This window comes from Aulonocara stuartgranti (genome assembly GCF_965226115.1).
Source record: "Aulonocara stuartgranti genome assembly, chromosome: 20".
In the NCBI taxonomy this organism is placed as follows: Eukaryota; Metazoa; Chordata; class Actinopteri; order Cichliformes; family Cichlidae; genus Aulonocara; species Aulonocara stuartgranti.
The window spans coordinates 7,713,175-7,739,949 of record NC_138956.1 but is presented as its reverse complement, the minus strand read 5'-3'; the positions used below and the strand labels follow the sequence as shown (position 1 = coordinate 7,739,949).

At 40.5% G+C, this 26,775-nt stretch overlaps 1 protein-coding gene across 4 annotated transcripts; it reads right to left on the bottom strand.

The window, feature by feature from the left end:
* Window positions 1–1,741: 1,741 nt before the first annotated feature.
* gnas (GNAS complex locus) lies at window positions 1,742–26,775 on the bottom strand. 4 transcript variants are annotated; one of them, XM_082519493.1, is made up of 14 exons: window positions 26,569–26,775; window positions 25,343–26,216; window positions 25,018–25,156; window positions 19,919–19,991; window positions 16,127–16,181; window positions 15,910–16,029; window positions 11,090–11,187; window positions 6,909–6,963; window positions 6,523–6,596; window positions 6,322–6,380; window positions 6,110–6,230; window positions 5,677–5,807; window positions 5,183–5,250; window positions 1,742–5,039 (listed from the first exon to the last, which is right to left on the bottom strand). In XM_082519493.1, the coding sequence occupies exons 3-14, from the start codon at window positions 25,154–25,156 to the stop codon at window positions 4,893–4,895; spliced, it is 1,140 nt and encodes a 379-aa protein (XP_082375619.1). In that variant the 5' UTR covers window positions 25,343–26,216; window positions 26,569–26,775; the 3' UTR covers window positions 1,742–4,892. The 4 variants fall into 4 exon arrangements, with proteins under 4 accessions (XP_082375619.1, XP_082375620.1, XP_082375618.1 ...); XM_082519494.1 differs by having other exon boundaries at window positions 25,965–26,216; window positions 26,569–26,774; XM_082519492.1 differs by having other exon boundaries at window positions 25,018–26,216; window positions 26,441–26,775.

The window sequence follows — 26,775 nt, the reverse complement described above, 5'->3', positions numbered from 1 at the left end:
TTTAATAGTGAAAAATACAAACCATACCAGTATATGGAAGAAATTTCAGATCCTTTTTGCCATAGACCTTTAAAGAGTCCTCTTCTGGTTGCTCCCAGTAGGGGCCACCACAGCAGATCATCTGTCTTCATCTCGCTGTCTCCCTTGAATTCTTTCTCATACCAGCCATCTGCATTTCCTCCTTCACTTCATCCATGAATCTTCTCTGTGGTCTTCCTCTTTTCCTCCTGCCTGGTAGCTCCATATTCAGCATCCTTTGCATTAATACATATTTATACCTTCTCTGCACATATCTAAACCATCTCAACTTGCCTCTCGTTAGTGTCATATCTTCAAACCATGCAGTATAACAAGTCTCACAGCCACCTTTGAAAATAATGCCAACCAAATTCCTCCAATAGGTCTGCGTAACCCCTCACCATAGGTAGACTTTGAATTAGGTAACACCAATTAATTCAGCCAGATTTGACAACCCACAGGAAAAATATGGAGAGGCTGGTCTGTGTTTTTCTTGGCTTGGATTTTTTCCCCCTCCACATTTGTGTCCTATGTTTTTCCAAATAAAGTTCTTGCTGAGGGCCCCAGTTAGACTTATTCCAGCTCCTATTTTATATCTGTATCTGAATGGACTTAATTTAGCTCAAATTCAGATCCATCAGATATGAGTTTTCCCTTGCTGTGATTTTCTACCACCTTATCACATCCATTCTCATTACATCATGCTCTGCAACACCTTTCTTGTAGAAAATAACCAGCATATGGTTTTGGAAGCTGCTTTCACTCCATACTTGCTCCAACGGTGACTTTGGCATCAGCTTAAACTTTGCTTAGGTTGGTGAGACCAGCAGAAAAATATTAGTCCTTTATTTATCCAGGTTAAAAAAAAAATCTCATTGAGATTAAAAATCTAATTTCCAAGAGAGTCCTGAAAAAAAAAATAGGAAAAAAAAAGCAAACTCTGCTAATGTCAAAGCTTAAAATTAATAAAAAGAAATTTTCACTAAGTAAAATGTTGAGTTTTTGGATACGGAGAGCTGGAGAAAACTTTTTTTTTTTTTATAAAGAGTACAAACAACAAACATGTACTAGAAAAGTCTTGTGCATTGCTTCCATACACACCGCTTCAAAACACACCTGGTAAGTTCTGAAAATATAGAATCAACATGTCAAGTTTAAGTTTAGGTGCTTAATGATTAAAAAAAAATATATATAGTTTTTAAATTATCAGGGCACTCATTAGGAGGCTGCAATATTTCCTTTTTGACTGAGACCATGGAAACTGAGCTGAGTAGGCTTGGGAGTTACTTAATCCAGAATAAAACTAGGTAATTTTACCTTTAGATACTCACATCGGTGATACATGCAGGAAAATCATTTACACCAGGAGTGTCAAACATAAGGCCAGGGGACCAGAATCTGCTCAGTAAAGACTCCAACCTGGCCTGCTGGAAGTCTTTGAAAATTGTGCAGGAGGGCATAAATCCTGCACTTAAATGTATTCTCAGAAATTTTCTTTTTCCTACCGAAGACGACCTCCTCCACAGCCACACTCTAAGTAATAGATAAGTGCCAAAGTTAAGAGGTTGTCTGAATTAAAAAAAAAAAAAAAAAAAAAATCAATGTGTCCACAGTCAAATAATAAAAATGGAAAGTTAACTGAATTTTCTATTTCATAATTACAGGCCCGTCTAGGCAATGAGCTACCAGAACTTTGTAATTTTACACATTTGAGTCCGAAGAGTCATGTTGACACATTTCTTTATCACGTATAAGATATCTCAAGCAGTAAATATGCATTTAAGTTATTTTTACGGGCTAAAAGATTCTCTCAAGTACAGCCCTTTTAAGATCAAAGTGGGCGCACAGTTGGTGACCCATTGTGCTTTTCTACTTGTGCTACATCCTTTCATATTCTTTTCTTCCTGCCAGTCACTCTTTGAGATCATTATATTACACATGTACTTTGAGTAGCAGTAGCAATAAATGAATAAAGAGATAAAAAAAACCAAACAAAAAAACCCAAAAGGAGCTAAAGAATTTATAGAGCTAAACTTGAAATAGCAAATATGTTTGATACAACAGTGCATTCAGATCATACTTCTGATTGTAAAAGCTGCAAGACAAGGCATCTCTAATTTGTTTTGCTGCGGTGGGGGCAGGAGTAGGGGGGCGGGAATAAATAAATAAATAAATATCAGCACTGTTAAAGATTAAGCGATTTGGTCCGATACGTTACTGATTTTCACAACGAATGTAGATCAGTTTTTTGGTTGGGAGCTAGAGACACAGGTAGATGTGCAAAATGTTCACTGCCATGAGGATTGTTGTTTTGCGAAGCACAACAGTCATAAGAATCGATAAGCTTGGATGCACTTTTGTCTAATAGGGTTGTTGATTTCTATCCCCTGAGTTGCGTAGAGTGTAATGACAAAAACATGACAAAGCAGTTGCTGTTTGCACCAAAAAAAAAAAAAAAAAAAAAAGAAAAAAAAAGAAAAAAAAATTCTTTATTTCATAGAGCTCCTTTTCAGAAAGTAGACCCATATTTGATGTACACATTAAATGAGACTAGGGCACTGAAATGAGAGATGCTAATACTGTACAGGCTGCCTCTGCTGTGCAAGGCTAGGCAGGAGGACCCCCTCCCCCCTCAGCAGAAAAGAAAAACAAATTGTTCTTTTTTTGGCCATTTTTTTCTTTTTTTGCAAAAACAAGAACGATTTGTGTAGAAACAAGCAATGTTTTGCATCTGTCACCTCCCACTTATAACCCTTCAGTGTGTGGAAGAAAAAAAAAAAATCCCAAACAACTTCAGTTGAAAGGATTAAGTTATAGCAATATGCACACCATCAAGTGTACAATTTGTCAAGGTTCATTTGATTCTAATAAAATACTTTAGAACCCATATAGATTTCATATTTATCTTTTTGGGGGTATATGGATCAAAAAAAAAAAGAAAAAAAAAAGACATTAAATCATAAAGATGGGCTGGAAGGAAAAGGGTGGAAAAAAACCCCAAAAATAACCCAAGGAAAAAAAAAAAAAAAAAAAAAAAAAACCCAACCAAAAAACAAAAACCCAACCACCCCAAAAAACAAAACTCTACTAAAGCTACAAATGGTCATCCACCATCTCCAAGGAAAGGAGAGGAGAAAGAAATAGACTGAGAAAGAGAGAGGTGGGGATAAAGAAAGGGAGAGAATGTAAGAGCGAGGGAGGCAGGGAGAGGATTGGCCAAGCTATACAGCGCAGTATGACACCCACTTTAGCTCATTACACACGTACAGTCGTGATCAAGGCACAGGGATCTTCTAAAAGTTTTTTCCTCAATAAAGTTGTACAAAATAATACATTTTACAGTCTGTACAAGAATAATAGTTCAGCAGTAAAGTAAAGACAGACATACAAGGGAGGAGAGGAGGAATGGTGGAGGGAGGAATGGCAGGGAGGTGCAAGCACACAGGTGGGGGCAGAAAAAAAAAAAAAGTCCCATTTTGTTGTGTTTTTAATATTCCAAGATTAATATATCTTATTTTCTCTTTAAAATGAAAGACCACTGCCAGGAAGGTAAAAGTGCAAATGGAAAAGGTGGCGGTGAAGAGGGTGGGTGAAAGATGGAGAACGTGTAGAGAACGGGTGACAAAAGGATGACAAAGAGTTGAGATAAAGAAAGAGCGCACAGGGCACAATGGCACAAAAGTCTACACAGAGAAAAACAGCTGTGGAGACTGTATAACAGGATGAGAGTTCTCTTTAACTTATATGGTACTGTACTGTTGAAGGATGCCCGTCGCCCTCTATTGAAAGTCCCATAGAAGTTGGCATTTCTGGTTCTTTTTGTTTTAAACTCAATATATCCTCCTCACGTGATGCTCCGATACCAACAAGACAAAGTCAGGTGGCTAAACAGTTCTGTAGAGAAGCCGCTGGCGCCCCGGTCAATCACGGCCGACACCTCCCATCAGAGAAACTCAAATCGCAGTTGGCTCCCATCCCGTTTTAGTGAACACCTGCTCGAGTGACGTCTCACCAACACACCCGTGGTCTGGTTAAGTCTGTGGTAACGCTGCTCCTCTGGGCTCGGCTGAGCTTCGCCCGTTTAATCTCAAAAAGCACCGACCCAGATAAATAGCCAGCATCTCAACGAAATGCGAGCAGGTACGTGCGTTGCCAGATTGACCCCCCCTGTTGTGCAGTCCAGTAAAAAGCAGGTGAGATGTGTTGTGTGTGCGCAAGCAGAGCCACTGGATTTAAAGATGTCTCTAAGTGAAAGGAAGGTTTGGTGTACATGGTTTGAGTCAAAGTCCTGAGCACAGTGCTTGTTTTTTTGTTTTTTGTCTCTCTTAAATACAGTGTTCAGTTGATCTGCTGTGATATATTCATTCTCCATTTGCAGTAATTCATCTCTTTCCCAATTGCACTGAAGTAGTAGCTCTTAGTTTTCAGCCCAATCAGGGGAGAAACCCCCGCCCCCAAAAAAACCAAAACGAACAAAACTCAAGCTGCAGCTCCAACCCTCGCTGCAGGAAACTCAGTCCGGACTGGGCCACTTTTTTTCTGTTTTTAGGAAGGTGAAGGTAACGTGACGATAACATTATGTCGAAAGGTGAGGAGCTGGGAGTATGGCTGAAAGTCAAGACTGAAGTCTGTTTTACGTGTAAGCCCCTCAAACCCATCCGTCAAAAATTCTGCATCAGGTAGAGAGTTTGCATCAGGGGAATTTCTGGGTTCACGGCGTGTTTACTATAAGTGTGTGTTTTGGCCCCTGTTGTGTCACAAGAGCTCTCATACTTCTGCAGAAGAGTTCAGAGACGCAGGTTCAGGGATTTCTTTTTCGTCTTCCATAGTCCGATCTGGTTTTATCTTTTTGGCCTAACACCTTTCCTCTCCCATCACAACAGCTCGTACTGCCGCAGGTGCATCCGCTGGATGATGTCTCGACAGTCATTAAAGACGCGGCGGATGTTCTCTGTGTCGACGGCGCAGGTGAAATGGGGGTAACAGTAGTGCCTTCCATCTCCACTTGCTGTGCTGATCCTCTGTAGAAGAAAGGAAAAGTTACAAAGCAGCTAAACAACTTTTGTGCAGCAGAAACGTCTCCAAATTTTATTAAAGCATAACCCCCGCCCCTCCACTGCATACATTTAAAAACAAATCCCATGAAAGACAGCTACGCACTTACCAGGAACTCATCTCTGATGAAGTACTTTGCCCTTGTAACACGCGGATCTTCTCCAGGTTCTGGCGTCGCTGTAAGAGGAGACAGAGGCCAGTGACTAACTTCTCACCATATGCAATTTCACAGGTAGACAATTTAAACATGACAATGCAACAACTAGTAAGGAGGCACTACAACTCTATAGCAGAATGTGTAAGACGTAAAAAGAAGCTTTCCACCTCACAGAGCAAGCGCTTCACTACAAAAATCTTCTAGGTGTATCCAGGATGACCCCTTGTGGTGAATGATATCAAAGGTATCCTTTCAAATTTCTGGATGAGTTGTTGCATCGAATTTTCCATTTTTTTAAATGATAAATTTCATTGATGAAAATAAAAATGTGTTTTCACGTCGGTATAATTTATTGTACTTAATCTTAACACACACACACACACACACACACACACACACACACACACACACAGCTCAAAATCAGATGCTGTAATAAGGCAGCTCACCATCATCAGGTGTGGTGTAGCGAGCAAATTCTGGGAAGTATTCTTCGATTTTGGACTTCCCTGCCAACACCTTCTCTGCAAGCAGGTCCTGTTTATTTAGGAACAAGATGACAGAAATGGTCCGCAGCCACCTGAGGAAGACGAGAGACTGAAATAAGATCACACTGAAATATAAAACTGTTTCCAAGTGTGAAAAGACAAAGTTCAGTCAGCCAAAATAAGCCATAACAGGGGCCAGCAGATAACAGTTCGCTTAGGACTTGCTCAAAGTGTTCTAGCTTCGAAACCATGTTTGATAAATAACTTGCCTACCCTTGAGAGGCTGAAGTGCTGCGAAGGCTTTCTGATTTCCTATGCTGTCAACTTAATCTCGGGATTCAATACAAAACAAACCACAAGTCCACAGGATGACAGGTTTGGCGTCTTTCCTCACCTGTTGTTCCAGATATTCTTGAAGAGGTTGAGAGCCTCCTGTAAACGGTTGGTCTGATTGTCCTCTCGGATCACCATGTTGTAACTGCTACTGGCCACCACAAAGATGATGGCTGTTACGTCTGAGGAAGAGGGAGGAACAGCGATAAATCAGACACCGTGAGAGAAAAGGATACGAGTCAAGGGAAGTGAGAGGAAATAAACACCACTTACCATTAAAGCACTGAATCCATTTCCTGCGCTCATCCCTTTGACCGCCGACATCAAACATACTGTACAGATATAAATGTAAACATGGAAAATGCTGCCATCATGTGGAGAAAATGCATATGTACAGCTGATTTGTGTTTATATCCTCAGACACTGTAGATTACCTTTGAAAGAAACTGTTACTCTCCACCCTTTTTTACTTACTGGAAATTAACTTTGTCCACTTGGAATCTCGTCTCAAAGATCCCTGAAGTCAGTACTCTGCACCTCAGCAAATCCTGGTGAACAGGAGTGACACAATGTAACAACAAGGCTTTTATGTGCCAGATTAGAGTGACAAACCTGGAGAAACACTCACAAGATACAAATCCAACATATGGAATATTTGGACAATATACTGAATTTCAAAGTGAAAAATAAGAGGATATAACACATTTGAGTTTGGCACCAAAGGAGCAAAAGCATAACTTTAATATGTGACAGGGACCAAAATGTTAAAGTCCCTTCCTCATAAAATACTATTCAGGGGAAATAGTTGTATAGTTAAATGTAGGATATTATTAACTTTGTAGTGGAAGAAGTTCACCCACCTGATCTGTTGGAGTGTAGTCACTCTGTTTCACAATGTCGATCTTGTCTAGAAAGCTGAAAAGACGAGAGACACAAAAGGCAAGAGAACAGTTACCGAAGTAATACTATAGACCACACAGTGGTTTCATATTTGTAAGACTTGTACAGGTGTGCTCAAGGAGTCAAATGAGACAAAAAAACAACAACAGAAAAAAAACAAAAAAAAAAAAACAACAACACCCCAACACTGGTATAATACCAGGCATGACTGTGCACTTTTTCCTCCAGCAACACTTAAGTATCATCTCTCATGTACATCGCCACAGCTGTGGTATTATATGAAATACAAAACCAGTTTGCCAGAGAGGCTGTCCGTGTGGTTTTGAGCCCGACATACTGAGACTTAAAGTCTCCAATAGAGAGAGATACCAATAAAACCAACTTTTGAATTTAATTGTATTTTTCTACAGCAGATGACCTTGAAGGTAGAAGCATCCTCACTGCTCACTCAATATGCAGGGAAAACACTGAAGCTGTTGTCCAGTATGCCAAAATGAGTCAATGTGAAAGCAGGGAGTGAGCATAGCTACAAGTGATCATGACAACTCAAAGGGCAGAAGACGATAGATTCAGGTTACACCCAGCTTGAGGAAACTAAGATCTTATGGAGAAGAGTACAGTGCATTCAGTAGTTTTAATATGTATAGTATTTAATGTAGCTTTTTCCTCATTTGCAAGAGAAGGTGGGCCTCCTGCAACATCTGCAATTATTTCACATTTGAGTAAAAAGGATGACCAAGAAGTGCTATGTTAAAGATCAGAACAAGCCGCAGGCAGCATTCAAACATCTTGCCAATGACAGCAGGTCATCAATATATCATGGAAGACATGGATGAACTAGGAAACAGGAAGAGGAAGTGGACAGTGAGAGAATCTTTGGGATTCTTTGAAGGTCCGAGCAACCACCAGCCCCATCCGGAGAGGGAAGAAAGAAAGAGAAAAAAAAAAAAAGTGTCCAGAAGGTAAGATGAGAGCACACACACACACAAGAGTGGAAGAGGTAAAGAAACAGAAGGAGAGAGACAGAATGAAGGTGTAGTGGCGTCTGTCTGACATTACAGAGCAGATTTCAAAAATAGCTCCCCAGCGCCCTGGCCTGCAGCACGGTTACCATGGAGACCCAACCACAGGCACTATTAATAGTCTATCAGCACCCAATCTCGTGCAGCTGGAGTAGCACCAGAAAGAAGACAGACTGATGGAGAAAGGGGAAAAAAGGAGGAGAGAAGGAAAGAAAGAGCAGGATGAGTTTGTGTTGTGTGCAAGGCGGAAGGAGGAGGGATCACAGACTGGACTGTACCACTTGAGTGAGGAAATCAACTTTTTAAAGATCAAACCGATCTAAAGTTCTCAATGACCGGATGCATTATTCACCAGGATGGATTTATTAGTAAAAAACAGTCAAGACTACAGGGTCATAGTCAAGAGCTGAGCAGCGAAGGTATCCTCCTCAAACATCACCCCCCCCTCCTCTAAGCATCCTCTGATCTGTAGATGACTCAGCCTCTGCCATGTTTGCTCCCAAACCCTGCAAACTGCAGCTGTTACACGACTCCTTCACTATACATTTTCTTTGTGGTTTTACCTGCTTTTGTTTGGAAAAAAAAAATATAAACTGGACAACTCTGACCTATAAAAAGTACATTTAGGACCCCCTTTAATCACTTAACGTATGCACATCCAGATTTTAAGATTTCAACCAGTGACTCCTGTCTCAGCTCCCTTTTAAAAGTCATCCACCTTTGTTAGGATGACTCCATACTCCTGACAGGTTATGATAACTTTGCTGTTTTTATTTGTAGCAGATGCAGAGTGCTCCAAGTCTCGTCAGTGATTTTTAGAAGTCCGCAGGTATTTAATGTATCCCAAAAATATGACCCTTTAAGTTTTATTTCAGTGTTTACCAGGACATGAAAACTGCATGTTTAGAAACACCACTCGAAGACTAAGCTGTTTTAATAATAGTGATGCACTGTATCAGTCTTAATTCAGCAAGAGACTCGTTTCCCTTTATGCTGAAGAGCTTTGATATTGTCGGACTTACTCCTAATCGAGATGATTTCTAGCTAGTTTTCCCTCATTAATGCACTGAATCAGCATCGTCAAATCTAATCTTCTCCACTACACAATTGCATGCCAGCATTTTCACATACGACCACACTCGTCATTTACATGTGTAAGGGTGCGTTGGTGCCCGCACATTGGGAAAATGAGAGGAAACAGAAGGAGGGCGTTTCTATCTGCTGGGTTGATTTTAAATTAGAGCTTCATGCAACTTTGTTTATAGACTAGCTACTTTACCTCTTTTCCTGAACTTTGAGTCAGTGTGTGTTGTTGAAAACATGCAGTGTGTGGTGAGGGTATGGAGAAGGGTTCAGAAAAACAGAATCAAGTCTTTGTTAAGACTCAAAACAAACGTGTCACAGTCAAGTCAAAACATTTGGTTGAGTTGTTCATCTCAAACTCGAGTATGAGCACCGGTTACAGTATTGAAGTCCATAACTGTATGTAGAGGTGGTATATGCCGATATTACCTATGAGCTTTCTCCTCTTGATGGGAAATAAACTCTGGATCTCATTGCATTTAGTTTTTAAATCTTTTTTTAAAGCACAGTTAATATTATGTAGGGTGCATAGTGCTTCCCTAACGAGTAGATTTTTTGGCAATCTCTTAGGGAGCTAGAGCATTCATACTATCCGGTCTTCAAGTCTGATATTATTAGCCGTTTCTGGGTCCAAGCTACACTTTAAACAAATATAGCAGCATCACAGAGTTACAATTTTGCCTAAATTCTTTCCTCTTTAATAAAATGATCAATGTGACTGCTCTACCAGGTGTAACAATTAGGTTTAACATCCAGGCATTCACCATAACATAGCTACAGATGGAAACCATGGATTGAGATTTCTGAAAAAATTAAAACTTACAGCTCTGCTATCACAGCCGACAAAAATGAAGACAGAAAACTAAACAACAATGTTTGCAGGGTTACTGAAGTTGGGCTAGCTGGTATATAATGTTGTTCTATGTCACTGCTAGCTACACAGCTATGATTTGCATAATATAAACACATTAGTACACTAAAGTTGGAAGATGAATGCCAACTTTTTTCCACTCAATAGAAGATCATGTGATGGTTCCCGATGGTTAGGGATAAATGCAATTGCATATCAGGAAGGTGTAAACAGACTAAACTTCAGTCAGGAGAACAACTGAGATAATCCATTCAAAATATGAGGTTGGTCATTAATATACTACTGCATGGGGCTTTAGTTACATCATAAGGTTTTAAAAGCTGAGCTTTAAAAATGAATAGTGGTAATAAAAGTGACAGAGGTCGACAGTGATCACTGAATTTTTTGTTTTGGGGGGCTTGCTCAGATGACATTGAATAAGATACAAACCAAAACCCAAACCAAAAACAGCCTTAATAAACGCAGAGTAGTTTGGACCTGGAAGCAGGGTTCATACATCATCACTTAACAACCGGATTGACGAGGCTAGGGCTCACATTGCTATCATCTAGTTTTGAGTCCTTAGTTGTCATTTAATCTAAGGAAATAATTTAGCCAGATTTAAGGAAATTAAGGTAAAATGCACTTTTCTATAATACACGGTCTCATTGCCATATAGGAGTCATGAATTGAAAAAACCCAACTAGTATGCCTTACCTGCCATGAAACCGATTAGTAGCGCACATGCTGGGATCAGGATGAGCATGTCTACCCCAGATTTCACCCTACTTATGCTTTAGTCATAAAACCGGAAGTATTAGAACAAATACGAAAACATACTTCAGTCTCTACTTCTTTGTCAATAATGCAACTGTTCATCCTGCTTGTAACCGGCTTCCAGCAGGACCTGACACCATCTCAAGCTGAAAGGAGCCGCTCTGCTATGCAACTTCTAGGATGCCCCAAGTACACAACATTTGCCTCAGATTAGTAATAAGCTTCTGTAACTCAAAGCAAACAAAACAATAAATAAAAAAAAAAAAGACAATTCAAACTACACCAACTATAAGATAACCACACAAAATGGCACCACATGCACAGTATCAATAAAAACTAGAAGTTATCCCTCACAGAATCCTCACATTTATAAATCACGTCACCATGAAGTTGAACTTAAGTTACTTACTACTGTGCACAGTCGATTAGCTGGTACTCATTGGATCTCTCATAGCAAGCCCGGACACCTTCGTCTTGCCACAGTGTCTTTGCGTGATCGTAAAACTCCTGAGAACAAGAAGATTTGGGGGGGGGGGGGGGGGGGGAGAAGATGAATCATACAGGCAGAACAGGAGAATTGAAGCATCAGCAAAAGTTGGACATTGTTAGTAATCATGTTTATCATGAAATTACAAAAAACAAGTTCTGTGTCACTGCAGTGGAAATGCGAGACAACATTAGAACCACTGCATGATTAAACAGGATTGAGCAACAGCTCATGTGCTTAAACATGTTTCAAAGTAGGCGATTGTGTGTATTCCTTGTGCATGTTACACTGAACATGACATGAAACGGGGGGGGGGGGGGGGGGAGAGAGAGAAAAAGCACAGGGCTGTCTGTTGTCCATGATGTGTATGTGAGGGCACCTCCTGCCCAGCGTTTCTGTTGACACCATATGCAGTGTACGTTGTGCCTGGGCGATGTCTGTGTGCACATCTTTAAAAAGGTAAATAAGGGTGCAGATTCCTCACAGCAGACAGAGACTTTGTGACATGCAGATATCAAATCAATGAAGCATTTATCTTTTTTGCACTCTTAACACCTTTGCCGATTTCATTTTAAGGAAGTAAAAAGTTGCAGAAACAACAGCAACAACACCACCTCTGTGTGTCACTCACTGACCACTTTGAGCACACCCGTTAAACCTGACTTGAACTGTCCGGAGCATTGTACATGCATGCTTCTTAACTGGCTTCATGGTGGCTGGTGGTGTGCTGGATTGCATTACACGGCATGTTCCCAATATTTTGTCCACTCCATTAACATACATGAAGAAACATTAGGCAATGTCAAGCACTCCGGTACACCACCAGCCACTATGTGAAGCCAGTAACAAAGCTGACTTGTCGCTTCTTTAATAACATCAAAAACTGAAAGGGTGCAAGCTTTATGAAGGTAGAGTTGATGTTTGAACTGTTGCTCAGGCTTACAGTAGATTTTACGAAATGAAGTGGCAACACTATGAGAATCATTGCTATAAAAAGGACCATTTTATAACTGCAGCATCCAAACCCTTCATCCTTAAAAAACACGCAATACATATTTAGCACAGTTTTTAAAAATGGATCATTCGGTCTGCTGCTCCTGAACCTCTCATCAATGTCACAGAAACATGGCCATTAGTCAGGTGACTCTGCTCCTAGATTTAAAAAGGAACAAGTTTGATTTCCTTAGAGTCTTCCAATCCCTATGAGCACACTGTTGAGCATTTTGACAAAACCCTGTGTCTCCACATTCCTGATCAGGGAGGTTTTCCTCATGTACAACAGCGTGTTCCCCGTGTGTGTGTAGCTATATGCACTGAAGCTACTGAAATTTACTTGTGGCTGTAAGGTGGTAACACCTGTTATTGCTGACATATCACCCCAAAATAACTTAACACAAACAGCACAACTAGTTTTTCTGCCGATTTAGATGCCCACTCTAAACACATATAGTATATTCTCCTTCATTACAGCCAAATTCATTATATTGCTCATTTACATTTTTTTTTTTTTTTTTTTTTATTTTTAAATACCAGCATCTGTGCTGTGATATTGACATTTAATATGAGAGATGCTGCTTCTCTTACTGCAGATTTCTAGGCATCACTAGATTGTGATATGAAATATGTGACTGTTTGATCAATAACTGCAGCTAGTTGCTAAACTAAGAAAAAAATCAAATTTGATGCACTCATTTAATGAAAATAAAAAAGTTGGGGGGGGGAATTAAGAGCAGACCAACTGCAGTGACTCAAAAGGTATTTTCTATGTGCAGAGCCATTTTTAGCTCATCTATAAACTAAACAAATGCAGGTCAAATATATCTGGTTTCTCCTACACTACAGGAACAAAGGTATTGAGTCACCTACACTTTACACCTACAGGAGCTGTTCAGCCTTGGAAACCCATGCCATGTAGCTCCTGGTGCACAGTTTGTGTGCTGATGTTAATGCCAGAGTTTGGCTGTTACTGAGTCAGCGGAGTGTTAGAGCCTCAGGACTTGACGACCCTGCTCTGCCACTTTGAAGCAGAGTTGCTGTGGTTTCTAAACACTTTGACTTTGCAATAATACTACTTCGAGTTCATGGTGGAATATCTAGGAGGGAAGAGATTTCATGAACTGATTTGCTGCAACAGTACTATCCCTAATATAGCACCATGCTCGAATTCAGCAAACTCTTTAGACTGGCTCTTTCAGCAGTGTTTATAAAGTCAGACTGCATGGCTAGGTGCTTGATTTATACATTTGGGGCGATTGTGGCTCAAGAGTTGGGAGTTCGCCTTGTAATCGGAAGGTTGCCGGTTCGAGCCCCGGCTTGGGCAGTCTCGGTCGTTGTGTCCTTGGGCAAGACACTTCACCCGTTGCCTACTGGTGGTGGTCAGAGGGCCCGGTGGCGCCAGTGTCCGGCAGCCTCGCCTCTGTCAGTGCGCCCCAGGGTGGCTGTGGCTACAATGTGGCTTGCCATCACCAGTGTGTGAATGTGTGTGTGTGAATGGGTGGATGACTGGATATGTAAAGCGCTTTGGGGTCCTTAGGGACTAGTAAAGCGCTATATAAATACAGGCCATTTACCATTTGAAATTTAAAGTGTTTACCAAAATCTACATAGTGTACTAGAGTGGGCAATAGACAAATGGCTGTGTTGCACATAAACACTGGAATTTGCTGTGTGCAGCCATATGTAGGAAGTCATCCAATATTTACTTAGACACCAAGTCAACGGCACATTCCTCTATTAATTTACACTATGGGCTGCAGAGATGAGACATTAACAAATGTGTGATTCAAATTGCAAACATAATTTGCTCTTCACATTTTACAAATGAAACACTCATTCCATAAACTCAGTTAAAGTTAAGAAATCTGACTTGGTAACAATTAGTGCAGCCCTCAAGTCATCATGTAATGGAAAAGTAAATGGGTTGGACTTATCTTATCCCAATCATCCAGCAGGCAGTCTACAATAATGTACCTGACAAAAATAAGGATCTCCAATCATTTTCAATCTGCACTGGATTCAATTCCTCGTCTCCATTAAAGTCCTAAACCGGTTTGACCGTGGTAAACGGCTTTAAACTATTAATGTTGGAATTCACCTGTTCACAAACCTGCATGCGTCACGTGTGGGCACGTCCGTCCTCGTAGCTCTTTACAACTTTACCAGCACTCTGCTTGCTGAATTAACTGTAATACTCCCTCCTTTAAATTAAAAATGAAATCTAACCTAAACATTTATAGTGGCAGGCGCACAAGGGCACTGTTAAAGCCAGTTTAAAAGCAACTGACTTCCTGCAAACTGATTCCCGTTTCATCCTGATTTACCATTAGTCTTCATTTCGAGATAAATTAATAATGTCACAGTCCTGACTGGAAGTGATGATGTGCCTATGACGCTCACCACCACACACACTTTTCACCATCATGTTTTATAACTTGGAAACTATGCCATGCTTGTCATAAACAAGTCATCCAACCAAACAAGTAAAACGACCATAAACAAATAATTGCTTCCCAACAGCTCAGAATGCATGGAATTCATTGGGCAGCGGGGTGATTTAGTGGTTGACGAGAGTGGCTCGTAGGTTAAATCTCTCAGATTTGAGTCCTCTGACAGCTGATTTGTCTTAATGAATTGTTGCAGAGTTAGATTTGCTGTCTGCTTACAAACTACAAATCACTCAGGGTAAGAGTGTGAGCTCAGTGCCACTATGTAAATAAATGGGTGTCTGGTGAGGATCGTTACTTGACTGAAACACAGCTGCCCCTTTAGTTTCAATATTTCCCACCCCTATTTATCATTTATGAACTTTATTCAAAATAAACAGAAGTAACAAAAGCTTCTTCTTGAAAAAGTCATACAAGACTGAGTGACCTGAAACCTCAAGCCCAACAGGTGGCTGTAGATAAACACTGACTAATGTCCACACTAACATTTTAGTGTTGAGTGCATAACTTACTTCCCATGCATTGCACTAGCCCTCAGACTTTTGCAAATGCTGCTGAGCTCCAGCACTGCAGTGCAGTGCTAACTACTACACCACCAGTGCATGGCGGCATACCAAGTGTCAGTTGTCTTAACATACACATTTTCAAGACGGACAAAGACTCCCAAAAAGAATACCACTGTTTCACCATAAACTGCTATAATCATATTAGTGTAGGTATTGTGCAAACCTTCATCTCTTGGGATAGACAATTAGTCAATGGAAATATCCCGCTGAGAATACCAAACCCACACAGACATTACCAGTGGATTCATTAGTAAACCCCAGTGTCTATAACAGTCTCTGGACACAGTCTTTACCTGTTTCAAGAGATCCTCACCTGTGACACTGGGAGTAATTCCTACCATGATCTACTGAAGTACAAACACACAGCTGAAAAGGCCATGGCCCTGCTACAGATCCATTATACAGACTTTAAAAATAATAACACAAATTTAAATAATAAAAGTCCTAAAATGTACCTTACACATCTATCCCAATTTCTGAAGCAACCCAACAAACTCAAGTATATAAGGTCAACTCTACAATTCTTAGTAGAACATAAACTGGGGCAATGAACTATGAAAACGTGAGCCATGAGTTCAATTTGAAAGAGTAAAGCTGGAAAATTACTGTCATTATAAAACAGTTCTGAAGATCAAAGCAAGGCAAACAAGAAAAACCGCTAAATAAATTACTTAAAGAAAGCTACATGTCAAAGTGTGGGTTGATATGTATTTGGTGATATATTGCTACTCACAGATGGAAAATCAAAGTCTTTCTGATTGACAAAGTTGAGGATGTATTCAATCCGGCACTGGTTTTCAGGACATGCCAACTGGACAGGTGGGGTTAGGGTACTCATAGCTGTTACTATGGTCTGTAGAAAAGAAACCCAAAGAAAAACGATAAGACAACACGACAGGTTACGGCCGCATTTGTCTAAGCTGCTACTAAACCACCAACAGCACACTTACCTCGATAGCCTCTTTAATATTATTCTTAATGTCCTGGATTTTCTGCTTCTTCTCTCTGAAACAGAAAATGTTCAATGAGAAGCAGTAAATCGCAGAAATACTGCAAATGTCTTCAGAACAGGAAAAAAAGTGCATGCATATAAAAACTGTTTGACTGAGATGAAGTGCTCAAAACATGTAAAACGAGTTCTACTTTTGTCTGCAGGTGATTTGTTATATATAGAAAAAGTTAATATCCTAAAGATTTTGGATATTAATGTTTAGCATTTAACCTGCAATACATTGAGACCACAAATTAACCATAAAACAGCAATAATCTGAAACTGTTAAGAGGGAGCAAAATAGAGTAAATAAAAAGACAAGACATAATTTAGCGTTAAAAAATAATTTAAGGCTAATGGTGACAGAATGATTACATTTGTTTTTTGAACCAGTCGGTGACATTTTGTCAAACAGACAAAACTGCATGATACAAAAGCAACTTCACATCCACTGAAAGAAAACAGCCATTCTCACAGCTTGCACTGCAACTCTGCCTCTCTTCAAACCACTATATTTACATCAAAAACATGTTTAGTTTTGCTATAAAGTATCATTTTAATGAAGCTTGGAGAAAAAAAGAAAAAAGAAAAAAGTGTTAGAGGTCCCTCTTACCCTGACCGGGTGCATTACAGTCCACTGTATTAGGTTTGTTTTTGGTCTGTATGGGTAAACAGACCTTCATTGACATGCATGCTAGCGAAATTATGTCTGTCTGCTGTAAATGATAGCTGTGTGTTTGAGACATTTGGACTGACAAAAAAAAATGTTTCTAATAAAAGGCAACCAGAGAGCCAGTTAGTCTATCTTTCACCTTGAGCCTGCCAGGACAACAGTACATTGTGTTTACAATAGCTCCATGTCAGTGACAAGGGTGAAACGGTCCCCTTTACAAACTTATCTACACTTAACAGCCACAAATGTATGTATACAGCCAAAGCCATGACACCAAAAGCTAACGTCTGTTCACTAGCTTCAGTAACTTGGCATTTCTGGCACTCAGTCTTTGTGGTGAAAGAAAAACAAAAACATATTTTACAACAAACCACATGTGAGGTAACTGGGAAGAAAAGAAAAATAAAATGGGGGGGGGGGGGGGAGAGGAAGAGGTTATGAGGGGAACTGGGAAGGCACATTTACATTTTTAAACTGATAGTCAATGAAGACTGTCACATGGTTGTGTGATCTCTCCAGAGAGACTGCTTCCCTCTGTATGGTTAGAGAGAGATGGACTTAAAGATGTAACATATATGCAATATGTGCTACAGTGATTGCATCCAAAAAACATGTGTTCAACAAAAAAGAAAAGCGTTTAGGTGGATGATAGCCCATCTAAAGAGGGTTTGAAATCAATATCAATAACATTCTGTACTCTAGTGTGTTGCATAACATGGATTAATTAATAATCAACTGGCCATCTATACCAGGGGTGTCAAACATGAGGGGTGGTGGCCAGAACGGGGCCAGCAAAGTCCCCCCCCAAAAAAGAGAAAAAAAAAAAAAAACAGACTTGTATGAAACTGAAATTCAGTAAGTTGTAAGAAGCCACATTAAGTTAACATGAAGACTGTATAGAAGTCTCACTTCAGCCCATTTTTAAGCTTGCTGTGTTGGTTTCATGGCCAAGGGGGTGGGGGGATAATAATAAAATGAACTGCTTTGATTCAACTTTAAGGCCCATCATCTGCCCCTCCCCCTCAATAAAAATGTCCCAAATACCCCAGTCCTCATTTTTGCCTACTTTCCAGTTCCAAATGCCTTGCCCAAGGGCAGCTAAGTCACGTTTGTTCAAAGAATATGGAGAGATGAGTCATCCATTCATCTATTTCCCAAATCACGCCGGCAATTGGAACTGCCAGTCTTCCGGTCACGAGACAATTACTCTGACATTACCATGATGCCACAACACTCAATCCATTCACCCCAAAATTCTTTTTATCACAGGCCTTATTGAACCCTTTAAGGCTCAAATCAGTATATTATGTCCTGCCTGAGGATGCAGGCAAATTAAAGCACATTATGCTTGTCATGTGAAGTCCGTTCTGGAACACCGTTTTGGTTTAAAGAGACCTTCATTGATGAAGGTGATTAATTCCAAAGGTGACGTCTGATCAGACATACACAGACAATAAACCTAACATGAAAATCCTCCAGTTTACTGCATCTGAGGACAGGAATGAGCCATACAGGTCTCAATAAACACGAGTCACATTTATGACTCCAATGGCACTCTACGGATTTGTTTCTTAATGAAGACAGATCTCACCCATGCAAGCAGAGACAGACACACTGACACACACTGTTCTGTGTTGTGGAGTCACACACTGGGTCATATGCCCAAGTTCGCCTTAAGTGCTGAAAATCTAGCCTAACCTCGCAAAGATACTTCCATCTTATCAATACATGACCACCACCAGACCAATACAAACATCTTATTTTACTCCTGAAACTGGTTAAGCAAAAGTTAAAGATGTGCTCCCAAAAACACTGAGGAGGGGGGGAAGAAATGCAACACAAGGGTAGTCTTTAGAGTTTTCACACAGAGGGTTTAATTTGTTAGACCACTCAGCTAGATTAACCCTCAACCAAGTATGCTTGGTGATTCAGTTCAACCCCCCACCCCCACTCCAATCCATCAGAGGGAACAACTATCAGTTATATTGTTGGTCACCGTTGGAGTGACCTTAGGATACCCTGACAGAAACTTGTGCAAGTACTATAAAAGTTCAGCTGCTGGCTAGCTAGCTCCAACTCCCATCTCATGTTCTCCTATCGGAAAGCTGACCAGGACACTGATCTAGTGGTCTTTCATATCATTCAGCCTTCTCTCTATTTTGTCTGGTGTTCAGACGGACTTCTGCCCTGGAGATCTCTTGCAAGAGTGCCACTACCCTGATCTTAAAATGAGCAGCATTGCTAACTACTCTTCAACATGGTGGAGCTAGCAGTTGAGGCACTGGAGAACAGCAAATTATTGGAATCATTTATCACAAAGCTGGCTTAATTTTACTTGTAGGCGAGCAGTTTTTAGGGTACTGACTGTCAGTTCTTTAAGCCGGCTTGGAGCACCTTACCCTTACATGCACGCTTCTCCTTACCTGGGCAGATTTCAAAACTTAAACTAGGCCCAGTCATAGCAGTCAATTTAGCTTCGACCAGAGGTGGTCAACAATGAGTGAGCTAAGTGGCATCATAATGTCTTTACAGAGAATTAGCTCACTAAATAATCGCTTTTAACCAAATCAAAAAATGTCTAATTTCTGCCAATACTAGCATATCAATAAATTAATAAATAAATTACTTCAATGCTCCAGGGCTATATAGTAGAAGATGAAACTACCTTTAGGATTCTATTGCACCATTTTACAACTGAATCAATACAAGTTAGGTCTACTAAAAGTTGACAAAGTATCCCACTATATAGTCAGTTCTCTTCACAGTGAAAAGCCTGCAGGCTGGTCAGCGACCCCTTGGAAACCTCCAGTTGGTAGCAAAAAGTGTAAATTTGCCAAATGGTTGGCAAGTGGTTGCTGGCTGTTGCTAGGTCAAAGTAGTTGCAAAGAGGTATACTTGTTTCATTAGAAACTTATGACCATTGACAGAAACTCTTACAGGGGTCTCTGTGGCGCTGAGGAGGAGATGTAGATTCAGCCTGGGATAAAAGTCTTCAAACCCACAAGCCAACATGAGCCTCAGACTTAAAAGAGCACTCAGCAGAATGCTGCTCATTCTCAGCCTCACTCTAGTACTCACTCTGCATTGAAGCCGTTGACATGTAGGATCCTCATCTGTTTCACTATGGTGCTCTTTCCCGACTCTCCAGCTCCTGAGAGAGAAAAAGTGAAAATGGATTATGTACCTTACTGATACACTTACATGCACTCAGTGTTGGGATAAAATGGGTGTTTATCTGAAATACCAGTTTACAGTGTAAGTACAACTTCCTTTATGTGGACACAAGCACTGTAGCTCACTACAAGGTTAAAGGTCCCAAACTGTTATGGGTTTGACTGAATAAGTTGCCTGCAAACTGACAATTAGTGCAGTGCCCGCTGTTACAGGCATGTTCGCACCGGTGACATTACTATGAGGTCACAGAGGTGTGAGAACAAGTGCAAATAAGGCCACCAATAAAGCACAACACTAGATTATTATCCAAGGGGCCAGAGAACAAAAGAAGACCTTGAGATTCCTTTTTAAACTACTTCAAATAATGGTTTAATTTTGAATAAAGTATAACATCTTGTTGTGTCTGCCCCTACAATCTCTTACCCTTTAAGCAACTATGACAAAATACAGGAGAAAAAAAAAAAAAAAAAAAAAAAAGCCCCAAAACAATTCGAAAGCCCATTTGTGTGTCCTGGGGAGAAAACATGTTAAGGTGTGCACACAAGAGGAATATTCTGATCATTCAATATCACCCGGGATGGGAGACTTCATTCTGCAGCATCACAATGAGTCCCCCCCCCAAAAAAAAAGCCAGCACCAAGAACCATCTGACAAGAATAAGGGGTCCATCAACAGATGCTGTAACCCCCCACAGAGTCCTGATCTCGACACCATGCTCTCAGTTAGACTAAGACTAGCTAAAAGTATAACATATCACAATTCTCCTAAGATACTGCATGAAAAATTTGAATTGTTAAAAAATAAATACATAAATTAAATCCAATTAGGGTTTTTTGTGTTTGTATTCAGATGTCAACAATACGCTTGTCGTCACTTTATCTGAGCCTGAACCTTACTGTGTAATATTGTATATGTGTGTTATTCATTTTCGTTTCTCATTTCTATTTTAACAGACTGAAATTGATAGCATGCAGCACTACCGGGCCGTTAGTGGTAAGCTGCAGGTTGCCAGATGAATTGCTTGGAACTGCTATAAGAATGAAACTCAGTTTTTGCCCTGTAATGTCAAACCTACAGCATGCAAGGCTACATGAGGAATGAGCAAATTTAGTTACAAGACCCAATGTACACCAAGATGTATGCTTTTCCCGTTTCAGGCCTATTTATATAAATTTAAAAAAAAAAAAAAAAAGAGGCCTGAAACAGCAGTCTTGTCTTTGTCATCTTAGTTATTTCTGGTGTTCACTTACATTAAGGTAAAATTAAATTTACCTTGAATTAAATAAAGACAAAAGTAAGTTACACCCCCCCCCAAAAAACAAACAAACAAAAAACCTAACGTACTTAAGGTAAAGCTTAAAACAGACTGAAGCACAAAGCCACAAGTACATCAGTTTGTTTGATTATTTAATATCTAGAAGATTAAATATTTATTAGGTGATTTTTTTTAACTATTGCTTGACATGATGAGTGACTGTTGAAGTAAATGTCTAAATACATAATTACATGTAAAACTTATTTTGGCATTCTACAGTATTACAGCAATACTGAATATTTCAAAGTAAAGTTAAAGGCGTAATAAGTGGCATGTTTGTACAGATGTCATTTATCTTAGGGCTCTTTTCTCCCTTTCTGTCCTACTTTGGACGAATGAAAAAAAAGTTAACTAAATACATTTCCAAGGTAAAAAGACGAAGTCTAAAGTAAAAAAAAATAACTTAGTCAGCTTTACATTAGCATCATCTGACAGTTTGCACCAGTTTAGGCTGCGATTCCCAGCAATGAAGTGCAACTGTTAGTCAAGCACATCAGAGAAGCCACACAAGTCTGGGACTTGTGCATTTTGATGGCTCAGCTTGCTACAGTATATATCATGAACTCGTAACATCATGAGCTCGACGATAACTGATGACCTCGTGTCACAGTGCTCCCTCCTTCTCTGCCCATTACCCGTCTTTTACCAGACTACATTGTGAAGCAATAAAATAAGGACAAATACTAAAGTACACTTTAGTTTGGAGAATGTTAACCACACAAATGATTTTAAAAAGTAGGTCATATATAGCCAAATGAGTATTATCCAAAATGAAAATCCCGACTGACTTTAACACCTTAACAATGGCCTTTAATAAAAAAAAAAAAAAAAAAGGGAACTTTTGCCGCCACATGTCCACAGTGAGCATATCTGCTAGTAGACCCTTTAACATTGGCAGTTCTATCACATTAAATCAGAGAAGATACACCAGAATGTCAGACATCAACCAGCCAGAAACAGAATGATAGAACAATACTTTGGTCCATTATGTGGCAGGATTGTTGAAGAAAATCAAGATTTTGCTCCAAACATAACATCCCAGTGCACTTCAAGCTGAGTAACACCCTCAGACCAAAACTGGTTCATCCCTAGGACAACACACACACACACACACACACACACACACACAAGCTAAACAGCATAGTGTATGCAGTGCAGTCAGGAATACTTGGACCTTTAAACAGGACAAACCAAACAACCACCTTACAAATGTTTAACACAACATAGGAGAGCCAGCTCAAGACTCAGCTGTACACTTGTACCTAAAGGAGAAGGACACCAGGGTTCACATTTTCATCCAAGACGGACGGTTTGACAGGGGAGTGAAAGAGGCCACCTAGGTCCACTTTGATTTGTTCATTGTTGAACACCAGCTATCACGACCTACAACACAGTCTCAACAGTCCTTCCCAGGCATTACAATCCCCACTCACACTTTGCCTCAGGTGACCTCAATAGCTCACATGATGGTGGGGTGGGAGATATGATATAAGAAATTTCATACCATGCCCCCAGTGACAGAATGACCCATGCCCTTTTATTTTTTTTAACACTACTGATCATGCGAGATTCCACATGATCAACGTTGGGTCAAGGACCATCTCCAAAGAGACAACCCCAACTAAGGGTTCAATACCTGGGACTGTCAGTCATTTTGGAAGTAAAGAAGCCTCTTGGATAAACTTAAAGCCCAGTTATGTTCTTTTCAAGCATTCAAGACAACCATGATCTGGATGACAGAGAACCTGCAGAAACATGAAATCTAAACTGCCATTAGGCCCTTCACAGCCACAGAAGTCATCAGCACTGAAACTCTTGCAACATTGCTTAAACTAAAACATCAGATTAGCTGCTAATATAGTTGTACGCTAACACAGCATTTAAAAAAACAAAACAAAAAACCAAACAAACAAACAACAACAAAAAGAAAATGCTTGTTCCTTTGTTTTGCAAATACTGTGGTAGCATTAAAGATGCAATTGTTTTTGTCATGGCAAACTCATTAAATATTGCTTCACATGCAATGTGGCATCTAAAACCTGTTTACATTAACACCCTGAGAATTTAGGATGCTTTTTTATAATGAAGTCTGACAAAGATGCCAAATTAAAATGTAGTAATTTACAGGATTAATGGTGTGCAGCAAAATGTGGTGGGTTCCACGTCAGGAAGCATGACTGTTCATCTGATGTAGTATCATGATGGACAAGAGCTGAACTGCATCTGGGGCACCCTGTAGTGTTCTGACAGAAAAGCTAGCTTGTGGGGTTGACCAGTATAAGCACAGAGCAATCCAGTAGTCTTTTTGTACTGCTACCCTTCACCCATTGTGTCTTATTTAACAGGTCTCGTTAACATGGACCTATTAAGGCTTTAATTAGACTGGGTGGTTAATCCAATCAAAAGCATACTGAGCAAAACACATAAATGATCTGCAAATTTAAACCTTGTGGGCACGCATGCTCAAAATTTTGCTCTGCCAATAGATGGTCAACATTTGTGTTTTAGCTAGGCTACAATACAAACCGACACTACAAATGCTGAAGAATCGGTTAGGTTGTGTGTCCAGCTTTAACTCGTAGACTCTTTTTGGTCAATTTACTGCCTGTCAAGCTGCAGAGATCATCTTATTACCAACAAAGCTAACACAAGGTCTAGTAGCAGGTGTGAACTGAGTGTCCCTTTTTTATGCTTACTTACCTTTGCTCACCCTTAAAAAAAAAAAAAAAGTTTCCTTTAAGGGTCGCATTTAAATCAAGCTGATATTTTAGATCTGAAAGACCTAAAAATTACAGAAGGTATATTTGTTTTGTCCTTCTCCTTTCCAAAAGTCATCACAACTTCCTCCCTAATGCAAGTAGTGACATGTCATACAATATCCACCCTCAATAGTGATATGTTCAAAACAAATTGACCCCCTCCCCCAAGGGTCCGCCGCAAATTCTTAGAAGTCAAAACCCTGTGAATGGATATACGAGGAGGGTACAGATGAGAGCTTTGCAGGAAACAAAAAACACTCTTATATAATGAAAGAGACCCAGCCCACCTAAATTTCACTCACACAACCACATGTTGAGTCTTACACATATTCATTTCTTCATTAACCAAGTTTTGGTGTGCTTTTCTTTGAGTCACATTATCTTATGTTTGGGCAACACACCCACAAACTGGCATGTGATGTAAAGCTTCTGTTAGTTTGGCAAATTTGAGGCCTGCATGCATGCTTAGTGCTAGAAATGAGCACTGTTCAGCATGCTGCAAAGTCCCAGTTTAATACAACTGAAAAAGAAAAAGTGTTAAAGAACAAACATACATTACTTAATGATCAATTAGGACAGGCTGGTTCTGATTGATGTTGGTGCTCGTTAATCCTTTAACCACTGCAAGCAGTTTACCCCACCTTACAGGTTTGCCTCACTGCATACTCTAAAACCAGCCAATGGGCTGTGCTACAGCAGGTTTGGGGAGTTAGCATTGCAGAATGACAGTCTGACAGCAACATGCCAAAAACCCAGCACCGTATTGCATTTTTGGCCTTATGCAAGAGCAAAGTCACTGTTGACAATGTTTCCCAAAACAACATCCCAGAAAGTTTTGCAGGGAGGAAGCAGGGTCTCAACCGTCCAAACAGAGGCCTTGTCTGTAAAGCAGCAAGCACATAAGATCTGTAAAAATGTGTCAAACTCACCTAGAAGTAGTAGTCTGTGTGTTGCTCTGTAGATCTGTTTGTCCTTTTGGAGCTGCTTCTCTATCTTTTTGTTTGCTTCTCTTTGAGCCTTCTCCTCATTTCTCTGGTCTTCGGTCTTACTGTTGCCCAAACAACCCATCTTCCCGCAAGAAAAAAGAAAAAAGGGGGTCCAGGGGAGGAGGAAGAGGTGGTGGAAGAAGAAGTAGAGGAGGTGGTAGTGGAGGGGGAAGGGAAGGTGGGGGGGTAATGTAGAAAGAAAAATAAATCAGATAAACTAGTCTAGATGCCTCGTTTGACCCGCGGATTTGGCAGCAACGTTACCCACATTTACACCGTTTAAGGTCCGTGGCGCCCCTGTGTAGAGATTTAAAGTCCGTAACGCGTATTTTGCTGTCAGAGAAAGGGCAGGATACTGTTGCTGACGACACGGAGGCCGCCTTCTCAGTTTGCTGAATCCGGCTCGGGCTTTTCCCTTTTATATGCAGTAGTTTGTGTTTCGTTTTTCCAAACTCTTTCCCCCCCCCCTTCAGCCGTGTAAGATAAAGACTTGTAATCCACAATGTCCACTATAAGACCCAAAAACGGCGGTTCACCTCAAACGGAGGCAGAAAAAAACAGCCTAATTTGCATCTCCAAAAGCCCGGGTCTTGCGTCTCACAGCTGCCCGTGACAAGGAGCCGAACTCGGCGTGTCCGCAAAGCTCGCCTGTGCTGTAGCGCCGCTCGTTACCACGTCGCTTTTCATGACAAACATTTCCATGGGTGTATACTTAGACTCTATATCTATTTTTCTGTCTCCCCGACGGCTGTCTTCGTCGGGGACCCAGCAGGACAGCTGTAAGGAAAATAATATTTACACCCAAACGAGCTACATGTGTGGCATTCTCGCTTCTTCCGTCGTCACCCGGCTCTTTTTCATTCTCTGCATCAAATCAGCCCCAAACTCACTGCGGTTGTCTTTTCGTCTTGATCCCTCGCCACCTCCAAATCCGAAATGATCCAGTATCCCCCCTCCGATTTGTCCTCCTTATATGTGATGGCTGTTCCTTGCTGTTTTCTCCTCCAAAGGGCCTTCTCTCTCTCTGCCCCTCGCTTTTGTTGCTGAAATGTTTTATCAGCCCCTCACATCACCACCAAGCCTCCAAAACTGCGCACCGATAGACTTTTTTTCTTAATTTCTGGCTCGACTCCGATGAATCCCTTCAAAAGAGAGAGGGGGGGAAATAATTACAAAAAAAAAAAAAAAAAAAAAAATAGGAGGGGGACAAAATAACAGAAAAAGAAAACGTGACCAAAGACGTGAAAATCCCTCGAAATGTATCCACGTTTCTTGCAGGTGAAAAAGCTACACCCGCTGTCAGGCTCGGCTTTTATAACCTACATACGGCCTATACATGTGCACACACGCTGTCATACAAACATACATTTATATACACATATGTAGATTCCTCTTGAATCCTAGGTGGGTAAACAGGCTACAGACTTGACACTACATGTGCATTTACATTCACAAAAAGTAGGACGCGGGGCTGTTGTAGCAGCACATTCCCACCGTGAAGGCCGCTCCCCTCCTGGCCGCTGGTCGAGGAAGGTGAAAGACGGGAATACCCGATTCTTGGAGGTTATTATTTTCTCCCTTTCTCTCTTGCTTTCTCTCTCCGAGAATAGTAGCCTACATTGAACAGATAGACAGCGCTTTTAGAGAGACGGGGTGGGGCCACACAACGCTCATTGAACCCTGGGAAGGAAGGACCGAGAG